The 23,309-nt window shown below is 33.4% G+C and overlaps 1 protein-coding gene across 6 annotated transcripts in view; it reads left to right on the forward strand.

Moving 5' to 3' along the window:
• Atr (ATR serine/threonine kinase) overlaps positions 1–22,166 on the forward strand; it is a 99,117-nt gene extending 76,951 nt beyond the window's left edge. For 3 of the 6 annotated variants that reach the window (XM_047564283.1, XM_047564285.1, XM_047564288.1), the window contains 11 exons: positions 745–842; positions 1,457–1,689; positions 2,638–2,772; positions 4,454–4,654; positions 6,302–6,445; positions 9,283–9,433; positions 12,135–12,291; positions 12,404–12,557; positions 14,207–14,358; positions 20,291–20,396; positions 21,524–22,166. In XM_047564283.1, the coding sequence (XP_047420239.1) occupies positions 745–842; positions 1,457–1,689; positions 2,638–2,772; positions 4,454–4,654; positions 6,302–6,445; positions 9,283–9,433; positions 12,135–12,291; positions 12,404–12,557; positions 14,207–14,358; positions 20,291–20,396; positions 21,524–21,697 (1,705 nt within the window). In that variant the 3' untranslated portion in view covers positions 21,698–22,166. Of the gene's footprint in view, positions 1–744; positions 843–1,456; positions 1,690–2,637; positions 2,773–3,295; positions 3,426–4,453; positions 4,655–6,301; positions 6,446–9,282; positions 9,434–12,134; positions 12,292–12,403; positions 12,558–14,206; positions 14,359–20,290; positions 20,397–21,523 lie in introns of those variants that run through there. The other 3 variants (XM_047564284.1, XM_047564287.1, XR_007110212.1) reach the window with 3 other exon arrangements.
• Positions 22,167–23,309: the final 1,143 nt, after the last annotated feature.

The following is a 23,309-nucleotide window of genomic DNA, read 5'->3' on the forward strand; positions in this document are numbered from 1 at the left end:
ATTCCAGAGATAAAGGACTGGATATTTGAATAACAGCAGAGTAATTTACATAGTCTTTTTTTTTTTTGTAAACAAATGGGATACATGTTGTTTCTCTGTTTGTACATGGAGTCAAGGCACATCATTTGTGTAATCATAAATTTACATAGGGTACATAGTCTTAATAATAGGTTGTCAATTCCTGTTTTTGAACAGAGAAGCATAATAAAGCCAAAATTTCAGTCCAGAATTTATTGAAGGGAAGAAATGTAGAATTGGGGTGACTGAATTATTGTAATCAAATAGAACGAATGTACTTGACCTAAGCTTATGGCCATGAAATGCAAATGAAGGCACAGATCCTTAAAATAATTTGACTAACTTAAAACCTGTACAGTTTTTGATACAGGCAATAGAGAGCTAAGTGAGGAATATAGTAAGAAAAAAAGAAGGCAAGAGTCAAAAATAACCTCTCCTAGGAAGAATATTGATACCTTAATTTTGTGAAAAAAGTATATATATATATATATATGTATATATATATATATACACACATATATATATATATAACTGAAATTATTGGTTTGATTCTTCACCTTTTTTTTCTGCTAAAAGAAATGATTTTTCCTTATTTATGCATTATAATTATATATAACAGTAAGATTTGTTACGTATTCATACAGGCTAGGCTAAGTCTTTACATTTGAACTCATGTAACATAAGAAAGCATCATGTTAATAACATTTCTTATCTATATAATTGTAGATCTCTACAGTATGGAAATCAGTTCATATATCAGTCAATGCCTCGAATGTTATCACTGTGGCTTGATTTTGGTGCTAAGGCCTACGAATGGGAAAAAGGTACATCTCTTAATATAAAAATTTTAAGGGACTAGGAAGAATTATAACTGTTTTAAAGTCAGATTTGACTTTAATCAGATTTGACTTTTAGTCTAATATTCTAAAAAGCTAAGAATTATTATTATTTATTTATTTATTTATTTTGCGTTGCTGGGGATTGAACCCAGAGTCTTGTGCTTGCGAGGCAGGCACTCTACCCATTGAGCTATATCCCTAGCCCCTAAGAATTATTTTGGTAATTAATATATAAGTTTGGGCAGGAAACTGAAAAAGGAAGGAAAAGACAGATCATAGACTGTTAAAGTAGTTGAATTGTAATGAAATTCTGATCATTTCTCGATGAACCAAACACATATTGAAAAACGTCAGTTTAAGCAAAATAATTACTTAACCCTAAAAGTTACAATGAATACTGAAAATTAATGGCCCTTGGCCCTAAATGTTTTTCCTACTTGGAAGACGACTCTCTTCACAAATTGACAAGTGCTTTGGAATGATATATTTTGGGCATGGGAATGATATATTTTAAAGCTATTTTTTTAAAAAACAATTTCTCTTCTGGGAAATGAACTAATAGACCTTTTTTTCTTACGGTCTTTCAAACTTTTTTCTAGCTGGCCGTTCTGATCGTGTGCAAATGAGAAATGACTTGTCTAAAATAAATAAGGTTATCACGGAGCATACAAACCAGTTAGCACCATATCAGTTTTTGACTGCTTTTTCACAATTAATCTCTCGAATTTGTCATTCTTATGATGAAGTTTTTGTTGTCTTGATGGAAATAATAGCCAAGGTGTTTCTGGCCTATCCTCAGCAAGCAATGTGGATGATGACAGCTGTATCAAAGGTATGTATTAATCACGACAGTGTCTTCAACCATTTTATATGACATTGATTATTTAATGTTGATATATAGTAGAAGTATTAGATAATTTTTTTTTTTTCAGTGCTGGGGATTGAACCCAGGGCCTTGTGCTTGTGAGGCAAGCACTCTACCAACTAAGCTATATCCCCAGCCCTAGATTTAGTAATTTTTGATACTTTTTAAAAAGAGAGTATAACAGAATACCTCATTTAATATTTTAAGATATTTACCATATGAAATGAAGTGACTAATATGCTTAAGAGCAAAGAATTAGCTATGTGTTTCTTTATGAAGTCAAATAAACTGTTTGGCAACTGATTTTTTTTCCTAAGTGTTTTAATCCAAAATATAAGGACTATTAATACCAAAAACTTTCTTGTATTATTAGTGTAATGTTTAAGTCAATTAATATTTTAATGAGAAAATATTTTTTAAAATATACAGAAACATAAAATGGAAATTAAAATTCATACCTTCTGTCAAGCATATTTTAATACATTTGAATTACATTGACAATTTCATATTTTTTATTTAAAATTATTCCCACATTATTAAATATTCTCTGAAGATACCTTTTTAGTAATTGCATAAAGTTCCAAAATAGTTTCCTGTAATTTTTTTTTTTTAACTATTTGGTTGGTCATTAAGGTTATTTTAATTTTTTGTTGTTGTATACATCTAGATACACTTATATTTATTCTCATTTCTGATTGTTTGTTCAGTGTAGAACCCAAAAAGGAAATTTTTGAGGTCCTAGGATAGCAACATTTTTATGGGTTTTGATGGCATTGTCAAGTTGATTTTCAGGAAATTTATATCAGTATAAACTCACATCATGAGTACTTTTTAAGTTGATTTTTGTCAATGAAAAATTTTGTTACTTTTTTAGGTCTGAATTGCATTTAACTTTTTTTTTTTCCTTTTTTTGAGTCTTCTTATCCCATGCGTGTGAACAGATGCAAGGAAATCCTAAATAAAGCTATCCATATGAAAAAGTCTTTAGAAAAGTTTGTTGGAGATGCAACTCGATTAACAGACAAGCTTCTAGAATTGTGCAACAAACCGGTACTATCATAGATCTTACTGCTAACAGACCGTTGAGTTGGATTATTTTATATAAAATTTATATGATTCAATCTGATTTTCTTTTATCTGATAAACTAAAAAGTCTGAAATATGTGGGTATACACGTATATCAAAATTTATCAAATTGTGAACTATAAATACAAGCATACAGACACACACATTAATTACATTTATTTATTTATTTATTTTTGCGATGCTGGATTTCAAACCCAGGGCCTTAAGCATGCTAGGAAAGGACTCCACCACTAGGTAGCATCCCCACCCCCAATATGATTTATCTTAATAAATTTTTTTTAATTTCTAAGTTATATCAACCTTCCAAATATCCTCTAAGTTTCTGAAAGTTCTCAATGTGAATTTTCTGAGAGTAGATTATCCATATTTATCAAAAGTAATTTTAAGAATATGAAATAATCCATAAAAACCCAAGTATGTAAAATATTCAGCTATTTATTGTAGTCTGTGCTATATTCTACCTTATCTTTAAACTTTAAAAACTCAGTATGTATTTCAGTGCCTATGCTATGGAACAGGTGCTATGGTTTAAGGGAAACAAAGAGGAGTAAGACTCTTTCTCCTATCTTGAGGTGTCCAAAGTCTTATGGAACAAGAGATGGTTACCATCTGGAGTAGTAAGTACTGCTTCTACTAGACTTGTGACTGAAGTAGGAACATGGTTCCTTAGGTTCCTTAGGATCTACCTAAGAATTAGAGGAAAAAACCTGATGAATATGTAGGAAAGGTAAGATTATGTGGAGGGGATGGTTATAAAAGGGAGAGATTAACATTAATCGCTAGGTTTTACTTGACAAACATCCAGAGTCTTTTAACTGTTTCTGGGTAAAAAGATATAGATTACCCTGTCTTTCACTTTCCTTTCATGATTTCAAAGGGGTACTCTACTCTTGCTATCTCCATGAATTCTATTTGACCTGTGATACACTTGACATTATCAAAAACTATGTCATGATGATGGCTAACATGTATTACACACTGTTAGAATTGCTTTTGATGTATGGCTTTCCAATTTATCTGTAACTTCATGGCAAGCTACACTAAGGAATTCCAAATTTTTCAGGTTTTGTAAAAGTGTATATACTTTACTCTCATCACCATGGAGAGTAATCTGAGTATCCCATAATCAAACATACAACTGTTTCTGATGTAAAATGCTTTTATCTTTCTGTGAGAAGTTCAGGTGTCATTTTGCTGACAAATGAGATTTGGTACCAAAAATAACAAATTGACTTACAGATCTTTTTGGATTTTTCTAATGTCTGATAATAGATTGTAAACTTCTGTTACCTCTTTTAGTTATTACACAACCCTATGATGTACTCTTATTGATGAGGTTAAAGAGAGGTTAAAATGAGATGAGTAGAAATACTTAGAAAACTAACTGGCACCACTATAATTCCAGTTACTCCATGGAGTCTTAAGAGGATTACCTAAACCCAGCAGTTTGAGGCCAGTCTGGGAAATATAGACAAGACTGTCTTAAAAAAAAATAATAAGATACTTAGAAAACTATGCACAGCTGAGTTCATGTAATTAAGATAGTGTACAAGTGAAATGTTTGCTGTGGTTGAAGGTAAATATTCTATAATTTAAGGTACACAGAGAAATTAAAATGTACTACTCTTTTTTTTTTTTTTTTCAGGTTGATGGAAGTAGTTCCATATTAAGCATGAGCACTCATTTCAAAATGCTTAAAAAACTGGTAGAAGAAGCAACATTTAGTGAAATCCTCATTCCTTTACAGTCAGTTATGATACCTACTCTTCCATCAATTCTCGGTGCCCATGCTAATCATGAGCCATTTCCTGGACATTGGGCCTATATTGCAGGCTTTGATGATATGGTAAACTTTAGTTTTATATGACTATAATTTTAAAAATTAGTTGAGCTAAAAAACCTTCAAGCTAAGAGTCTAAAGTGAATGAAATACAAAGTGACTAGAAATACAAAATTAAACTGTTTTGTACTAATGGTATAAAATCCAATGGTAAAAATTCCTTGATTACCCTAATAGTTTAAATTTTCACATACTCATATTGTTTTAGTATGACTGCAATGTTTTTTTCCATGATTTGATTTTTCTTTTATCCTAAAAATGAACAGAAAGAACAATATACAGATTTTATTTATTTCTTAGGAGGAAATGAAATTCAGCTAGTAAGAATATGTTTTTTTTTTTTTTTAGTATCAAATGTGGCTATAAATATATGATTGTTTTAAATAAATGATACTAGGGCACTTCTAAATGAATATTTTTGAGAACTCTGTATTTATTCCAATATTTTTAAGACTCAGGACATGTGTCAGATGCTTTCAGAGCCTGTTACCAAACCATATAATGCATAATTATTATTTTAGTAATGCTTTGTTTTTAACTTAAACTATATATATATATATATATTTATTTTTATTTTTATTTTATTTTATTTTATTTGTAGTGCTGGGGATTGAACCCAGGGCCTTGTGCAAGGGAGGCAAGCACTCTGCCAACTGAGCTATATCCCCAGTCCTAACTTAAGCAATATTGTTCATGGTATTTACTCACCATATTTACTCACCTCATTAGGTAGACTTGATTTTGAAGAAGGTTTTTTTTTGTTTTGTTTTAAAGAGCATTATAATTTTACATGTGTTTGGGTTTCTTTTGACAAAAGTATACTTATAGGAATTTGATTTCAAATTTTTCTTTCCTCTTCCCTCCTTTTCTCCCTTCTACTCTACTGTTCTTCCTTTCACTCCTTTATTTATAAATTCTTTATTGGTACTTTCTACAGATATATAAAGTTGAAGTTCCCTTTGGTACATTTATATTCATATATAACATGATTTTTTTTAGATTCATTCCTTATTTCTTTCTCTTTCCCTTTGAGAAAGTTCTTTTTTAAAAAAAATCAAATTACTTTCAATTGATAATTTTTCTTTATCATTAAAAACAGAGTCAGAGACTCTGCAGAAAGGTTCTAAAAAAATATTTAAACATTTTTAACATGTGACTGCTTTGAAGGGGGGGACTGCCTAGATTTGCTAATTAAGTACTCATTTACTTCATATTCATTCCTAATGGGTGAAATGTGTATTTATTCATATGTAACTATCCTGTTTTAGATCTAGATAATTAAAAGAATGTTAAAATAGAAATTTACTACAGAAACACCCAGCTGGGTTATTTTTTTTAATTTTTATTAGTTTTTTTTACTTATTTGTTTGGTACCAGGGATTGAACACAAGGACACTTAACCACTGAGCTACATCCAGCCTGTATTTTTTACATGTTATTTTGAGACAGGGTCTCCCTAAGTTGCTTAGGGCCTTGCAGAGTTGCTGAGACTGATTTTGAATTTTTGATCCTCCCTGAGCTGCTGGGATTACAGGCATACACCTCCACACCTGGTTTATTTTATTTTTACTTTACATAACTCAATATCTATAATATGTAGACATAAAACAGAATTTTGGGCTTGATTTATATGTAAAACTTATCATCTTTTAGGTGGAAATTCTTGCTTCTCTTCAGAAACCAAAGAAGATCTCTTTAAAAGGCTCAGATGGAAAATTCTACATCATGATGTGTAAGCCAAAAGATGATCTAAGAAAGGATTGTAGACTAATGGAATTCAATTCCCTGATTAATAAGGTTTGGAGATAGTTTGCTTTTATTTCAGAATTATCAGAATTACTATCAATGCATAGGCTTCTCATTATGCAGATGGGTCACTCTTAAAAATAAGGGGTGAAATGTGACTTTTTCATTTTAATTTTTAAAAATTGTGATTTAAATGTACATAACATAAAATTTACCATTTTTAACCATTTTTAAGAATATGGTTTAATGCTCTTAAGTACATTCATATTTTTTGCAATCATCACTGCCACTCCCTTCCAAAACTTTTAAATTTTCTTAAATTGAAACTGTTAAACAGTAATTCCCCACGCTCTTCTCCTATCTCTGGCAACTGCCATTCTATTTTCTCTCTCCATTGATTTGGCCACTCTGGGTATCTCATATAAGTGGAAGTCACATAGTATTTGCCCTTTTGTGACTGTCTTATTTCACTTGGCATTATGTATTCAAAGTTCAGAATTTCCTAAACTGAATAATATCCCATTGTATATCTAATCTACATTTTCTTTATCCATTGATGAACACGTGATTTGCTACTACCTTTTGGTTATTGTGAATAATGTTGCATTCAACTTGTGTAAGTCCCTGTTTTCAGTCTTTGGGGTAAATACATAGAAGTAAAATTGCCTGTTTCACTTAGCTATTGGGGGCAGAGATGAATTATTCTAGTACATATATTGGGGTGATGTTCTACCACTCATCCCCAGCCCTGTTTCACTTAATTTTTTTTTTTTTTTTTGTGTGGTGCTGGGGATTTGAACCCAGGGCCTTGTACGTGTGAGGCAAGCACTCTACCAACTGAGCTATATCCCCAGCCCTCACTTAATTTTTAACGAGAAAATTCCTTTTATATAGAAAGAGATAAAACATTAGTGGTTGAAAATATTTTCCGTTCAGTGATTAAGTTGTCAATAATTTATGCTTTTTCTATTAAGATTTATTGGGTGTTATGTTTCATTGCTAGGAAGAAAAGTTAGATTCTATCAGCTCACTGATAAAAGCTAATAATTATTATTTTTTTTTAGTTCTATTGGTGTTTGATATAGATATCAATGATGACAGAAATTTCATTAGTTTATTATGAATATATGGTCTTATGTCTTTGAATTTTTCATTAACCAAACATTTATAATTGTATAGCATATTTTTATTGGTAAAAATTAAACCATAAAATGGTGGAAAGTTTGGAACTTTAATTTTTCTACAAGTTTTTTGAGTTTTTTGTCCCTCCTTCCCTATCCCCTCCCCACATTTCATTGTTACTTTTTTGTTTGTTTTTGTTTTTGTTTTTGTTTTGTTGGTGGTGATACTGAAGATTGAACACAGGGGCCCTCTACCACTGAACTACATTCCCAGCCCTTTTTCATTTTGAGAGAGGACCCTCTAAGTTGCCCATTCTGGCCTCAAATTTGTGATTCTGCTGCCACAGCCTCCCAAGTCACTGGGATGATAGGCATGTGCCACTGCTTCAGGCCACTTGCACCCCTTTTTTATTAGGAGAAAGTATTTGACCTTTAGCATAGAAAAGATGCATCAACAGTGAGGGGTTTTTTTGGTGGTTTTGTTTTTTAAAGGACAGTATGGGCCTATAATCTCAGCTACTCAAGGAACTGAGGCAAGAGAAACACAGTTAGAGGATAGCCTAGGCAACTTAGAGAGAACCTGATGCATTAAGATTTTTTTTTAAAGGGCTGGGGATGTAGCTCAGTGGAAAAACAAAGGGCTTCTTCCCCAGGGAAAAGTATAAAGGACAGTCATGGGCTGGGGATGTATGTAGCTCAGTGGTTGAGTAGTGAGGCCCTGGGATAAATCCCTAGCACCAAAAAAAGAGGACAGTTATGCTCAGTGTTTATTTTAACCAAAGTAATTTAAAAATTAATACATTAAAAACCCATTTCAGAAGTAATCTGATAAAAAGGATTCTTTTTCATTTAAAATGTTTGTTAAATCAGTACCTCAGTTCACTGACTTTAAAAGCATTAGTTTATTCTTCCCAAAGCTCCTTGAGTGTTTTTCTGGTTAAATATCAAGTAACCTGACTTCATTTTGTAAAATTACCTTAATGAACTTTGTTACTGATTAAGGATGTCATTATCACGACCTTTCATTAGTATGGTCAAATAAAAATAGCCTAATTATGAAAAACTAGAATCTTATGTTAGTCTTAGGGGCCACATACTGATTTTTATATGAGATTCTATTGCCATTACTATATTCCCAGCCTTATTTGTAATTATTATCTACTTACTTGCCAAACACGGTGATTGTTTTTTTGAATTGAACAAGTTACAATTATATATGTATCCTCAATTTGCTTACCTCACACAGTTTCAGAATTAAACATTGTACTGTTTTTCCTTACTTGAAGCATCAAGATTAATCAGATGACACATGTAAAGCTTTCTTCTGTTAGGGGATCGCATTTGAAATGAAGCTATAATAATTAAACTGAAAGAGTAGGAAATACATTTTGTGGGTGTCGTGCAACTCATACTCTTTATTATATTTTTGAGGTGATCAAGATTAAACAGCAGTCTGTATGCTTGAGTACTTAACATTTCAGTAGTATCTATAAACAGAAAATAAGTTAATTTGCAGCTACAATATTTTTCACACACTATTCTTGTCACATTAATAATGAATATTAAAAATCACTTACCCAAGCCATTTTTAATGGTTTGAAAATAGATAAGGGATACTATCCCAATAGTTTTCTTTACTAACTTTCATCTACACCACATAGTAAACCTTCACCAGCATGTTTGCTGTGAAATGAATAATATTTAGATATAATTTATATAATATTAGAAATTTTGAATTGTCTTTTTAAATTTGTTTTTTTTTAATAGTGCTTAAGAAAAGATGCAGAATCTCGTAGAAGAGAACTTCATATCCGAACATATGCAGTTATTCCACTCAATGATGAATGTGGCATTATTGAATGGGTGAACAACACTGCTGGCTTGAGACCTATTCTGACCAAAATATATAAGGAAAAGGGTACTAAGTTAATTCTTATAAATGTATAATATGGAAATGATAACTACAAACATAAAATATGGGTATAATTGCTTTTAGCATATGTCAATATACGTGTTTATATAAGCCATAGTGAAATTTCTAATTCCACATACAGAGTATTTAAGTCTTTTTCTTCCTACGTTCCTTATATTTTGAATCATTTCTTAATCTTCACTGAAACAGGATTCAAAGTGATTTATAAAAATATATATATGAAAAAAAAATTTCCCAGATATTGATTAGCAATTCTGAAACTAATTTATGTATATATCACTCTTTAGCAAAGAAGTAGATATACTATAGATAATGAGAGCTGGTTTTCTGTCAGACAAAGAAAAGAGAGAAATCTAGAATGAAACCCACAGTTTTAGATTTGAATAAGAGTTCCCACTATCTAAGCCTTGCATAATTTGAGCAAAAATAATACTATAATAGTAATTGATTATAACCTATGAAATAAATTAAATAGATGTGTTCAGACTGATGTAGACAAATAGTGGGGAAACACATAGGAAGTACGAACAGCCCTTTCTATACGGTAGTATAATTGCATTGGATACATGTAGAAAGACTGATGGAAATAGAAAATCACCAATTAGCAAACACTAGTTAGAATTATTTTTTAATTTTTGTAGATGTTGATGAACCTTTATTTTATTTATTTATTTGTATATGATGCTGAGAATCAAACCCAGTGCCTCACACATTCCAGGCAAGTACTCCACCACTGAGCCACAATTCCAGCCCCACTAGTTAGAATTGTTGTAGACAGTGATATTCATTGGGTCCTAAAATTAATAGGCAAAAGTATAATGAGAAATTGTTTGTAGAATCTCAAAATATTCCTCATAAAATACTTACTAATTGTGAAGAGAAAAATCAACTTTATAGGAAGGACAAAAATAAAATAGTGGTCCTTAAAAAACATCAAAGTAATGAAAGACAAAGACAGATTTCCTAGTTTAATGACGCTATGGAATTGTAGATTGCATCCTGGCTCAGAAAAGGGTACTTACTAGTGTGACAGAGAAATTTGAATAAGGTCTGAAAATAAATTAAAATAATACAACAAGAATTTCCTGATTTAAATAATTATAGTATTGATAAAATTGTTATGATAGTTACAAACAGTAAAATGAGGAAAATATGGAAATTCTGTATATTTATGCCACTTTTTGCAAGTCCAAAATTATTCCAAAATAAAATGTCTTGAAATGCATATGATGCAATACATCAAAAATAATGTATTGATTTAGTGTCAGTAAAGTAGAAAATAAATGTATAGCTTCCATGGGCTGCTATAAAAATGCCACAACCAGGTAGGTTTTAACTACAGAAATTCATTGTCTCACAATTCTGGAAGCTAGAATTAAAAAATCAAGATGTCAGTAGGAGTGTGATCTCTCAGAAAGCTCATGTTCCATAACTTTCTCTGATTTTCTGATATTCTTTGGCTTGTAGCTGTATCTTTCCACTCTGCCTTTGTCATCACGTAGCACTTTTTGTGTATCTGTTTTCTGTTCTTAATAAGGACACCAATCATTCAATTATTGAACAATGGACCCACCTTAATGACCTTATCTTAACCTGATTACATCTGCAAAGACCCTATTTCTAAATAGGATCCTATTCTTTAATATATTTTTTGAGGGACACAAGTCAATTTGTAACAGTAAGTAATAGTGATAAATTACTATATTATGGGTATTATAAGCAAGTTGTATACATTACTTGTTATTAACAAACCTAATTATCTCTATTTTGTAGACAGTGCCATACAAGTAACTTGTTCAAGTTCACATGACTAACATTGCAGAACTGAAACTCAAACACTTGAATTGGAATTCAAGGAACTTGCTGTTGACTATTTTGTTTATAAGGATGAGATATTATATGAGGTTGAGATACTGATATTTGATTTTTTTATCTTTTATCATGAACATCGTTAAACTATACAACACTTGAGGCTAAATTCCTCACATCATAAGCTTGTCATGAAACTTATGCATCCCAGATGATTTGAATTCTATGATTTATTGTGAGAATTGGTTACACAATGGATTTTATTTAGTTACATTATGGATCCTTTACATAAATCATTTCAGAGCACAGTGTGGATTTTTTGTGATGTTTCAGTGTAGACCTGTACTACTGATTATACTATTTTGATTAGCAGAGAGATCACAGACTGGGAATGCAACTCAGTGGCAGAGTGCTTACCCAGCATGTATGAGGCCCTGGGTTTGATCTCCAGCACTGCAAAGCAAAAAACAAAACAAAACAAAACAAAAGATTTTGCTGTGTTTTTAGTAAGTGCTGCAGCATTTTTACCATTCTAGGGGCACCACTCACACTGGAGTTTTTCTGAGTCTTATTATTCTGGAGTTATTTGTTTATACAACATTGGTTTTTGTTAACATTAATTCTTATCAATAGGACACTATAATTTTGATAAACATTAAAGGAAAATAATGTGATTATTATAATATTAGTTCATATATGTATGATTTTGTTATATATGTTTAGTTTTTTGTTTGTTTTTTGTTATATATGTTGTTTTTTGTTTTTATTCAAAAACAATTTGAGTAAAAGTAGACATTTCGTGTTCTACTTTAAGAAAAATGCTTTCTCTGTATTCTCATTTGACTGTGTGATTAATGGAAATCACTCTGCATTGCAGGAGTGTACATGACAGGAAAGGAACTGCGCCAGTGTATGCTCCCAAAGTCAGCAGCTTTGTCTGAAAAACTCAAAGTATTCCAAGAATTTCTCCTACCCAGGCATCCCCCCGTTTTTCATGAGTGGTTTCTTAGAACGTTCCCTGATCCTACATCATGGTAAGTTACCAAGAATATATGTTGTTTATAGCTGAATGTTTACTTTTGAAAACTAGATTTTTGTTGCTTTATCTGGCATAAGGACATTTGATAAGCATCATATCTCCTTTAGGTACAGTAGCAGATCAGCATATTGCCGTTCTACTGCAGTGATGTCAATGGTTGGTTATATCCTGGGTCTTGGAGACCGCCATGGTGAAAACATTCTTTTTGATTCTTTGACTGGTGAATGTGTACATGTGGATTTCAACTGTCTTTTTAATAAGGTATGTGATGTGACTTACTCTAGTTAAATGGTTTTTTTCCCTCTCAATTGCCTTTCTTCAACAACTATTCTTCCTAGATACACCTCTTGGTTACATTTATACTCAAAGCTGAGACATACTGAATTTTATGACTGGTTTTTATCATTGGATTCCATATTAAAGCAATTTAGAATGGAGAGAACTTAGAAAAATGATGTAGCAAACCTAGCGTTGAACTTGAAGTCCAAAAGTGTAAGTTCAAGTTCTGACTCAGTTGGTTACTAGTTATACAGACATGAACTAATCATTTTACTGAGACTTAGTTTTAGAGATACACAGTAATGTGGTTTCCAAATCTGGCAGCAGATCAAAATTATCCAACAGTTTAAAAAACGTACAGAGCTAGGAATGTATAGTTTGGGGTAGAGCACTTACCTGCTATGTGTGATACCCTGGATTCAATCCCCAGCATCACAAAAATAAATAAACAAAAAAGAAAAGAAAAGAAAAACAGACACCTAGAAAATATCCCAGGATTACAACCAGAGAAACAAGTTGTACCCCGTTTGTTTACAATTAAAACAAAAGAAAATATCCCAGGAGATTTCAGATTTTATAATTCCAGAGCGAGACCTTTGGAATAAATTAAAGGGATTAGACTCATCTCTAACATTATAATCCTGGAGAGCAGATTTCTTAGATTAGTCTGCCATTTTCTTCATCCCCCTCTTTTATGGGTTGCCTGACGCTATCACAGGAAACCAAGAAGGTCATAGACTCAATTGAGAACAAATCAGAGATAAACTGATAAAAGTTATACAGAAGAGGAATTTAGGGTAACAGATTTGAGGGATAAAAGAATCCTAGGAAAGGCTCATAAGAGAGTGGCAGAAAATGAAAAACTGGACTTATGACATGTTTCATTTCCTGAGGTTATATGGCTGTATCTTTCTTCCTCCTGTTGTAAAGTGAAAGTCTTAATGAAAGAAGAAAAATATGACAGTATTTGTCTGTACTTTATATATTATTCAAGAAAGACATTATAGAAACTGAGACTAAATAGTCATTAAAAAAATTCCCTATAGTAGTATTCACTATACTATATCAATGAAAGAGGAACATTCATTTTTCTAGATCTTATCTAAGATAAAATTGTACTTTCAGTTTCCTAAAAGCAAAGGCAGAGTCATGGGCTCTTTCATGATATAAACCTCTAATAAAGTTAAAAACAAATATTTTGAGGATACATTTGCTTTTTTTTTTTTTTTTGGTACTGGTGATTGAACCGGGCACTTTACTGTACTGAGCTACTCTTGTTATATTTTTATTTTGAGGCAGGGTCTCACTAAGTTGCTAGGGATCTTGCTAAATTGCTGAGGCTGGCCTCCTGCCTCTTCCTCTTTTTTTTTTTTTTTTTTTGGGGTGGGGGGGTACTGGGGATTGAACCCAGGGCCTTGGGCTTGTGAGGTAAGCACTCTACCAACTGAGCTATATCCCCAGCCCCTGCCTCTTCCTCTTGAATTTCTGGGATTACAGGTGTGTGCCACTGTGCCTGGCAGTAAACTTTGCTTTTTGCTGCAGGAGTTTAGACATGAAGTTCCAAACTCTTTTGAGTAAAAAATTTAAAATTCTAATATTGTTACTTTATAATAATATTCATTGTTTTTAAGGGAGAAACCTTTGAAGTTCCAGAAATTGTACCATTTCGCCTGACTCATAACATGGTTAATGGAATGGGTCCTATGGGAACAGAGGGTCTTTTTCGAAGAGCTTGTGAAGTTACACTGAGGCTAATGAGAGATCAGAGAGAGCCTTTAATGAGGTAATCATCGATACTTTGTAAATAATTTAGCAATAACCTTGAATATAAATACTGTTTATATTGTTTTTCTTTATATAAAAACTACTTTTCATTGACTGAAGTATACTTTTTAAAATAATAGCTTAAGATATAATTCACAAATCATAAAATTCATCCTTTTAAAGGTACATACTTCAGTGTTTTTTAGTATATTCACTCAGCTATGCAGCCATTACCACTATCTAATTTTAAGATATTCTCAAGACCACAAAAAGGATGAGCACTAGCATTCTCCCTGTCCCCAGCCATCTCCTTGCAACCACTAATCTACTTTCTGTCTGTGTGGATATGCCTATTCTGGACATTTCATGTAAGTGTGTCTGTCTTTGTTCACTTAGAATGTTTTCAAGGTTCATCATATATAAGTACTTCATTCTTTTTTATGGCCAAAGAACATTCTATTGTATGATATAACACATTTTATTTATCAGTTGATAAACATATGTATTGTTTCTACCTTTTTACTATTGTGAATAGTGTGGCTGTGAACATTGTGTACAAACTTTATATGGGTGTGTGTTTTCAGTTCTCTTGTGGATGTGTAGGAGTGGAATTGCTGGGTCATATGTTAACTCTAAGCTTAACATTTTGAGAAATTTTCAAATTATTTTCCAAAGCTGTTATAAACCTTTATAATCACACTAGTAATGTATGTGGGTTCCAATTTCTCCAAATCTTTATCAGCACTTATTATTATCTGTCTTTTATTTTACCCATTCTACTAGAAGTGAAGTGATAGGTTTCTGTTTGTGGTCTTCATATACATTTCCCTAATGACCAGGGATTTGACCATCTTTTCTTGTGCTTGTTGGACATTTGTGTGTCTTCATTGGACAAGTATCTATTCAAGTTTTTGTTTTTTTCCTCACTATGTTTCCTAGGCTGGCTTTGAAGTCCTGGGCTCAAGGGATTCTCCTGCCTCAGCCTCCCTAGTAGCTGGAACTATACATGCCTTCCACTGCACCTGACTCCTTTGCCTACTTTTTAATTGGATCATTTGTCTTTTATTCCTCAGTTGATAGAGTTCTCTATGTATTCTGGATATAAGAGTCTCCTGACATATATGATTTGCAAATATTTCCTCCCATCTTTTTTCTTTCTTGATGATGCCCATTGAAGCACAATAGTATTTACTTATTTATTTATGATACTGGAGTTTGAACCCAGTGCTTTGCACATGATAAGCATACTCTATAACACCAAGCTATTTCAAAGTTTTTAAGTTTGGTGAAGTCTTAATTTATCTATATTTTTCTTTTTGTTAATTTTAGTGTTGTATGTAAGAAATTATTGCCTAAGTCAAATTCATAAAGATTTACTCTTGAGTTTTCTTCTAAGCACTTTATGGTTTTAGTGCACTTTCAATCTTTGATCTATTTTCAGTTTTTGTGTATATGGTATAAGGTACAGATCCACATTCATACTTACACATGTATTTTCAGTTGTCTCAACACCATTTTTTAGAAAGACTTTTTCTGGGGCTAAAGATAGCTCAGTTGGTAGAGTGCTCGCCTTGCAAGCACAAGGCCCTGGGTTCGATACCAGGAAGGGAGGAAGGAAGGGAGGGAGGAAGGAAGGAAGGAAGGAAGGAAGGAAGGGAGGAAGGAAGGGACTTTTTCTTTTAATTGTCTTGGCTTTTTGTGTATGTGTGTGTCCTTGAGACAGGGTCTATGTTGCCCTGCTGTCCTTGAACTCTTTAGTTCCTCTGAAATGATCAATTGGGGACTGTCAGTAGAGTTCAGTGGCAGAGTACTTGGCTAGCATGCACAAGGCCCTGGGTTCAGTTCCCATCACCTTGAAAAAAAAAAAAAGAAATGTTTAGTTGTTTTCAACAATTCTATTCACCAATCTAGTTATAAGTTTAACTTATGCCATCTACACATTGTCCTGATCCCACTGTAGTTCTGTAGTAAGTTTAAAAATAAGGATTTTTTTTTCAAGTTTGTGTAGCTGCTTTGGGTTCCTTGCATTTCCATATGAATTCTAACGTCATAATGTCAATTTCTGCAAAAAGCCAACTTGGATTTTGATAGAAATGGCATTAAGGTTGTAAATCAATTTGTAGGGTATTGCCTTCTAACAATATTAAATTTTCTGATTCATGAATATATAATGTTTTCAATGCATTTAAATACTAATTAATTTCTTTCAACAATGTTTTATAGTTTTTAGTGTGCACATCTTGTTTTTGGCTTTTAAAAATTTTGTTCGTAGGTATTTTATTCCTTTGATTCTATTCTCAGTGATATTTTCTTTTAATTTCATTTTTGTTTTGTTCATTGCTAGTTTATAGAAATACAACTGATATTTGTATGTTGATCTTGTGTCCTGAAACTTATAGAACTCATTAATTATTCTTAATAATTATTTTTGTGGATACCTGAAGATTTTCTCTGTAATAGCACACATCATCTGAAGATAGGAGTTTTATTTTTTCCTTTCCAATTTCAATGCCTTTTATTTCTTTCTCTTGCCTACTTGCCCTAGTTAGATCAATGTCAAATAGATTGGATGAGAGCACAGTCTTGTAGATCTTAGAGATAAGTCTTTCACTTCTAAGTATAGTAATAGGGCTGTGGCAAGTAGATTTTTAAAGGACTTTTTCAGCTCTTTTATTCACTTCCTGTATTTAAAAGCTTTCTACCAAACATTATGGTAGAATATACTGGTCAGTTAAACATGTGCAAAAACAAATCATCGGAAAGAGGAAATATTTCATCTTATGAATCACGTACCAGGAGCCCCTGTTTTATTCTGGGGAAGTCAGGAAATAATTTCTGAAGTAGCTGGATTCCGTAAAGATAGAGTTGAACCACACAAAGGAGAAGAGTGTTCCGAGTGATGAAAATATCAAATTAAGCGAAGGCCTGGCCTGCCTGAGAAATTCAATACAATGGCCTCCCTTATCCACAAAGGAATGTTCCAACACTCCTAGTGAATGCCTAAAACCTAGGGTAGTATCAAACCCTATATATACTATGTTTTTCCTATACCTATATGCTTGTGATAAAGTTTAATTTATAAGTTGGACACAGTAAGAAAATAACAACAATAACTAATAAAACAGTTACAACAATATACTGTAATAAAATTGCCAGCATCTCTACTCTTGTCTAGTCTTTGGGCCATTGTTAAGTAAAATAAGGATTACTTAAACATAAGCATTGAGATACCGTGACAGTCATTCTGATAGACGAGCCAGCTAAGTGACTAATAGGCAGGTGGAGTGGTACACAGTGTGGGTATGCTAGGCAAAAGAATGATTGACATGCTGAACAGGGATAACAGGACTGCAAATTTCATCATACTACCCAAAAGGGTACAATTTAAAGTTTAAGAAATGATTACTTTTAAAATTTTCCATTTAATATTTTCAGACCACATATAACTGAAACCACAGAACATGGAGGATTACTGTACTATATTCTAGAGGCTATCCTTCAAAGAGTTGGTGCAAAGAAATGATGGCTAAATTATGCAGGACTATTTGAAACTTGTTTGCACATTTAAACTATACCCTGAGAGCAACCAGAAGTGATAGGAGGGTTTTAAGAAGAAATAAAAGGGAATAAGAGGAGAGGAGACAATCTGGTTTACACAGTAGAAAAGTTAAGAGTTTGAACTGAAGGCCAGAAAACTGAGGACTATTGTGGAAACCCGGTATTAAATGATGGTGCATTGGATGATGTCGTAGCAGTAGAGATTCCATAAGCAGAGAGTCTAAAGAGTCTATAGAGGAAAAGGAAGCAAGTATGACTACTAGATTTTTATCCAGGAAAAATATTGTTCCTGGCTGATTTGGGGAATACAAGAGTAGTAGTTAGGAAAAGGTAATGAGTTTTGTTTTGGAGATACTGATTTTCAGGTGCCTGTATTAATTCCAAGTGGTATTTCCTATAGGTAGTTGGATTTGATGTGTAGAGCACAGAGGAAAGATCTAGGCTGGATCTGTATGGTAGCTGAAGGCATTATATGTTCGTTGATGACATGGCAGGGGATAAAATCCATTTATTCAGTAAGTACTCATTTATCAGTTAGTTCAGAGTGTACATTTAGAGATGGCATGCAGAACTCATCTTGCTCTCAGAAATCATCTTGTGTCTTGCCTCTGTCTCCCTCTTTCCCCTGCCTGCACCACAAAACAAAAATTTCACATAACCTTACTGAAAAGGTAGTAATGTGTCTTATAGAGTATAATGATAAGCTCCTCATCCTTCACCTAATTTTTTTTAACATGGAGTAACAGCATACCATTTGCATAATCATACATTTACATAGGGTAATGATGTTTGATGTAGTTATTTTTTCCTTCCCCCCCCACTCCTCCTACCCTCTTTTCCCTTTATACAGTCCCTCCTTCCTCCATTCTTGCCTCCCTCCCACCCCCCATTATGTGTCATCATCTGCTTATCAGCGAGATCATTCGTCCTTTGATTTTTTGAGATTGGCTTATCTCACTTAGCATGATATTCTCCAATTTCATCCATTTGCCTGCAAATGCCATAATTTTATTATTCTTTATAACTGAGTAATATTCCATTGTATATATATACCACAGTTTCTTTATCCATTCATCAATTGAGGGACATCTAGGTTGGTTCCACAATCTAGCTATTGTGAATTGAGCAACTATGAACATTGATATGGCTGTATCTCTGTAGTATGCTGATTTTAAGTCCTTTGGGTATAGGCCGAGGAGTGGGATAGCTGGGTCAAATGGTGGGTCCATTCCAAGTTTTCTAAGGAATCTCCACACTGCTTTCCAGAGTGGCTGCACTAATTTGCAGCCCCACCAGCAATGTGTGAGTGTACCTTTTTCCCCATATCCTCCCCAACACCTATTGTTGCTTGTATTCTTGATAATCGCCATTCTAATTGGAGTGAGATGGAATCTTAGTATAATTTTGATTTGCATTTCTCTTATTACTAAAGATGGATTACTAAATATGTTTGTTGATTGCTTGTAGATCTTCTTCTGTGAAGCGTCTGTTCATATCCTTAGCCCATTTGTTGATTGGGTTATTTGTATTCTTTGTGTAGAGTTTTTTGAGTTCTTTATATATTCTGGAAATTAGTGCTCTATCTGAAGTATGAGTGGCAAAGATATCCTCCCACTCTGTAGGCTCTCTCTTCACATTGCTGATAGTTTCCTTTGCTGAGAGAAAGCTATTTAGTTTGAATCTATCCCAGTTATTGATTCTTGTTTTTATTTCTTGTGCTATGGGAGTTCTGTTAAGGAAGTCTGATCCTAAGCCAACAAGTTGAAGATTTGGACCTACTTTTTCTTCTATAAGATGCAGGGTCTCTGGTCTGATTTCAATGTCCTTGATCCATTGTGAGTTGATTTTTGTGCAGGGTGAGAGATAGGGGTTTAGTTTCATTCTGTTGCATATGGATTTCCAGTTTTCCCAGCACCATTTGTTGAAGAGGCTATCTTTTCTCCATTGCATATTTTTGGCACCTTTGTCTAGTATTAGAAAATTGTATTTATTTGGGTTTGTGTCCGTGTCCTCTATTCTGTACCATTGATCTACTTGTCTATTTTGGTGCTAATACCATGCCATTTTTGTTACTATTGCTTTGTAGTATAATTGAAGTTCTGGTTCTTAAATGAAGTTCTTAAATGTTGATTATAGCAAGATTTTTTGGCAGGGGGGCGTACCAGGGATTGAACTCGGGGGCACTTGGCCACACCTCCAGCCCTATTTTGTATTTTAAAGACAGGTCTCAGTTGCTTAGTGCCTCACTTTTGCTGAGACTGGCTTTGAACTTGCAGTCCTCCTGCCTAAGCCTCCTGAGCCACTGGGATTACCGGAGTGCACCACCACAGCCAGCACAAGATTTCTTTTTGCAAAGATATTATTGGATTAACCTTAATATGTTTCAATTTTAGTGTCTTAAAGACTTTTCTACATGATCCTCTTGTGGAGTGGAGTAAGCCAGTTAAAGGACATTCCAAAGCAACACTGAATGAAACTGGAGAAGTTGTCAATGAAAAGGTTAGCAGAAGATGCACCTTGATATGAGCTAATACTGTATATCTTACAAATGAGAACTGAATATTAAATTCTTAAATACTGCGAGTGAATACTGATTACTCTGAAATTCAAGTTTTCTTTATTGTTATTACTAATGTTAACATTATTAGTATTGATGTAATAAAAGACAGCAAGGCATGCTTGTTTAACATAAACATCTTACAGTCATGAAATAACAGTGGAAAAAACTTGGGCACAAATTGCCTGAGTTTACACAGTAATACATGTGAGCCTTAATGTGGTGATAATAGTGGGCCACAATCCATCTTGACAATGTAGCCATTCAGTCCTTACTAAAATTAGTTGAAGCCTCAACTTTTACAGATGACCCTTTTTAATGTTAGAATAGATTTAAGGATTCTTTTTGGGGTTTTTTTATGTGTATGTGTGTTATGGATTAAATCCAGGGCTTTGTACATGCTAAGCACATGCTGTGCCACTGAGCTACACCACCAGTCTGAGGATTGTTTTTCTGATAACATCTTTCTCACTTTTACATTCTGATGTGCTTTTTCCTAAGCGAAAAATGTGAAGTTTCAAGTATCTCACTTAGAATTTCCATTTGTATGCACTAATAATGTAAATATTAGAGCATTATTGCTGTTATTAGAATGTAATGTAAATATTAGGTTATTAGAGCATTTTTGCTATTAGAATATTCATTCAAATATATGTCCTAAACACTTTGAAAGCAGTTTTGTTTTGTTGTTTTTGTAGTGCTAGGGATTCATCCTAGGGTCTTACACATCCTAGACAAGTGCTTTACTACTGAGCTACACTTCCCAGCCCTTGAAACAAAATTTTTTATTTATTACTTTTCTGGAATTGTAATGTAAAAATAATTCCCCACTATTTCATGTAGTCCAGAAACATGTCCAGTCAACTGATGTTGAATTAATGTAACAAGCCTCAAAATCAATATCTCGTTACTGGATTTGTTTTATTCACTTTTTCTCTATTTGCTGCTTCCAAAGGGGTGTTAATCAGTAAAATAGTGTTGATGTTTATTAATTATCAAGAAAGTGGAAATTCTAAATTACCAACGCCACATTATTGAGTCCTTAGTCCTAATGACTTTCTCGTTTTAGGCCAAGACCCATGTTCTTGACATAGAGCAGCGACTGCAAGGTGTAATCAAGACCCGAAATAGAGTGACAGGACTGCCGTTATCTATTGAAGGACACGTGCATTACCTTATACAAGAGGCTACTGATGAAAACTTATTATGCCAAATGTACCTCGGTTGGACCCCATATATGTGAAATGAAATTACTTCAAAGAATGTTATCTAGAATTAATGTATTTAGTATTAACATATATCTATTCAGTTCTGAAGTACAACATAAGTTTCTTTATGGTCTCAGAACAACTGGTATTATTTCTAATTGTTAACAATAAGAAGAGTGTTTGGGGTGGTTTTTGTTTTGATTTGTTTGCAGTACTGAGGATTGAACCCAGGGTCTCACACATGCTAGACAGTCTACCACTGAGCTATATCCCCAGCCCTGTTCATAATGTTTAAGATAACGTTGTTATTAAGATAAATTGCTTTCTTAATACACATGGTGTGTTCTAACTGAAGAAATGAAACATCATGTGTTCATATGGTTAAAAAAATGTATTTGCAAGAAAAGAAGCCAGCCTAATTTCATTTTATAATTTTTATTGGTTTCTTTTTTTAAAGTATTAGTTAGGCGGGGCATGGTGGTGCACACCTGTAATCCCAAAGCTCTGGAGGCTGAGACAGGAGGATTACAAGGTCAAAGCCAGCCTCAGCAAAAGCAAAAGGCTAAGCAAATCAGTGAGACCCTGTCTCTAAATAAAATACAAAATAGGGCTGGGAATGTGGCTCAGTGGTCCAGTGCCCCTGAGTTGAATCCCCAGTACCCAAAAACAAACAAAAAAATTAGTTAACATAAGGATTCATTTTAACAACAAAATTACATCCAGTATTTCTGTACACTTATACACAGAGCTGCCTCTTCTGCCCTTCTGGACTGACAGCCTAGAGAGAGATTCAAACATAATAACATATTATTAAGTTCACTTAATAAAACTCTTTTTTTAGTATGTTTGAAAGTGTGATGGGGAAAAAAATCCAAGCAATGTGAATATGATAATTAAATAAACATTCTGTTATATTTTTGTTATTGTTTTCTTTGTTTTTTTTGCAATGGTAGGGGTGGAACCCAAGGCCTCACAAATAGGCAAGCACTCTACACTCCAACTACACCCAGTTTCCAACACTGTAATTTTAAAGATGTTGCCATAATCCAGGTTTACTAGAATGCACCCTCCAGTGTTCACAGAAGATAGCAACACTCAAAGTTCCATATTTTAAAATCTAAAAAGTAAATGTGTAAATATTTTGTTTCCTTTCATAAGATTTAAAATAACTACGAAGTAATCGGTAATTACATTCAAATAAATGGAAAACTTAATTAGAACAGGTAACAATAGAACTCTGCCTTGTGAAAACTAAACATTATCTAATTCCCTTTCAGGGCCTGATGTTTAAGTTAAAGGCCGTCTAGTTCAGAAACTTTTCAGAACGGGCTGTTTGTTTTGGAGGTACTGGGAGGTGTGACCCAGGCGCATCTACCACCGAGCTGCACGTACCCCAGCTTACCCCAAATTCCCTTTTGGGTTCTGGGGCTCGAACGCGGGGCGCCTTACCGCAGGGCTACGTCCCCAGCCCTTTTTATTTTTTGAGACGGGCGGGCTGGGCAAAATAGCGAGACCTACAGGCGTGCGCCCGAAAAGCACGTTCGGTTTTGTGTTTTCGGGTTTTTCTTTTTCCAGAAAGCATTTTTCAAAGAAACTTCACTGTAGGTTTACACTCCTAAGAGAAAATAACGCCTTCTCGCAAAGTAC

Source organism: Sciurus carolinensis, chromosome 9 (assembly GCF_902686445.1).
Source record: "Sciurus carolinensis chromosome 9, mSciCar1.2, whole genome shotgun sequence".
Classification (NCBI taxonomy): Eukaryota; Metazoa; Chordata; class Mammalia; order Rodentia; family Sciuridae; genus Sciurus; species Sciurus carolinensis.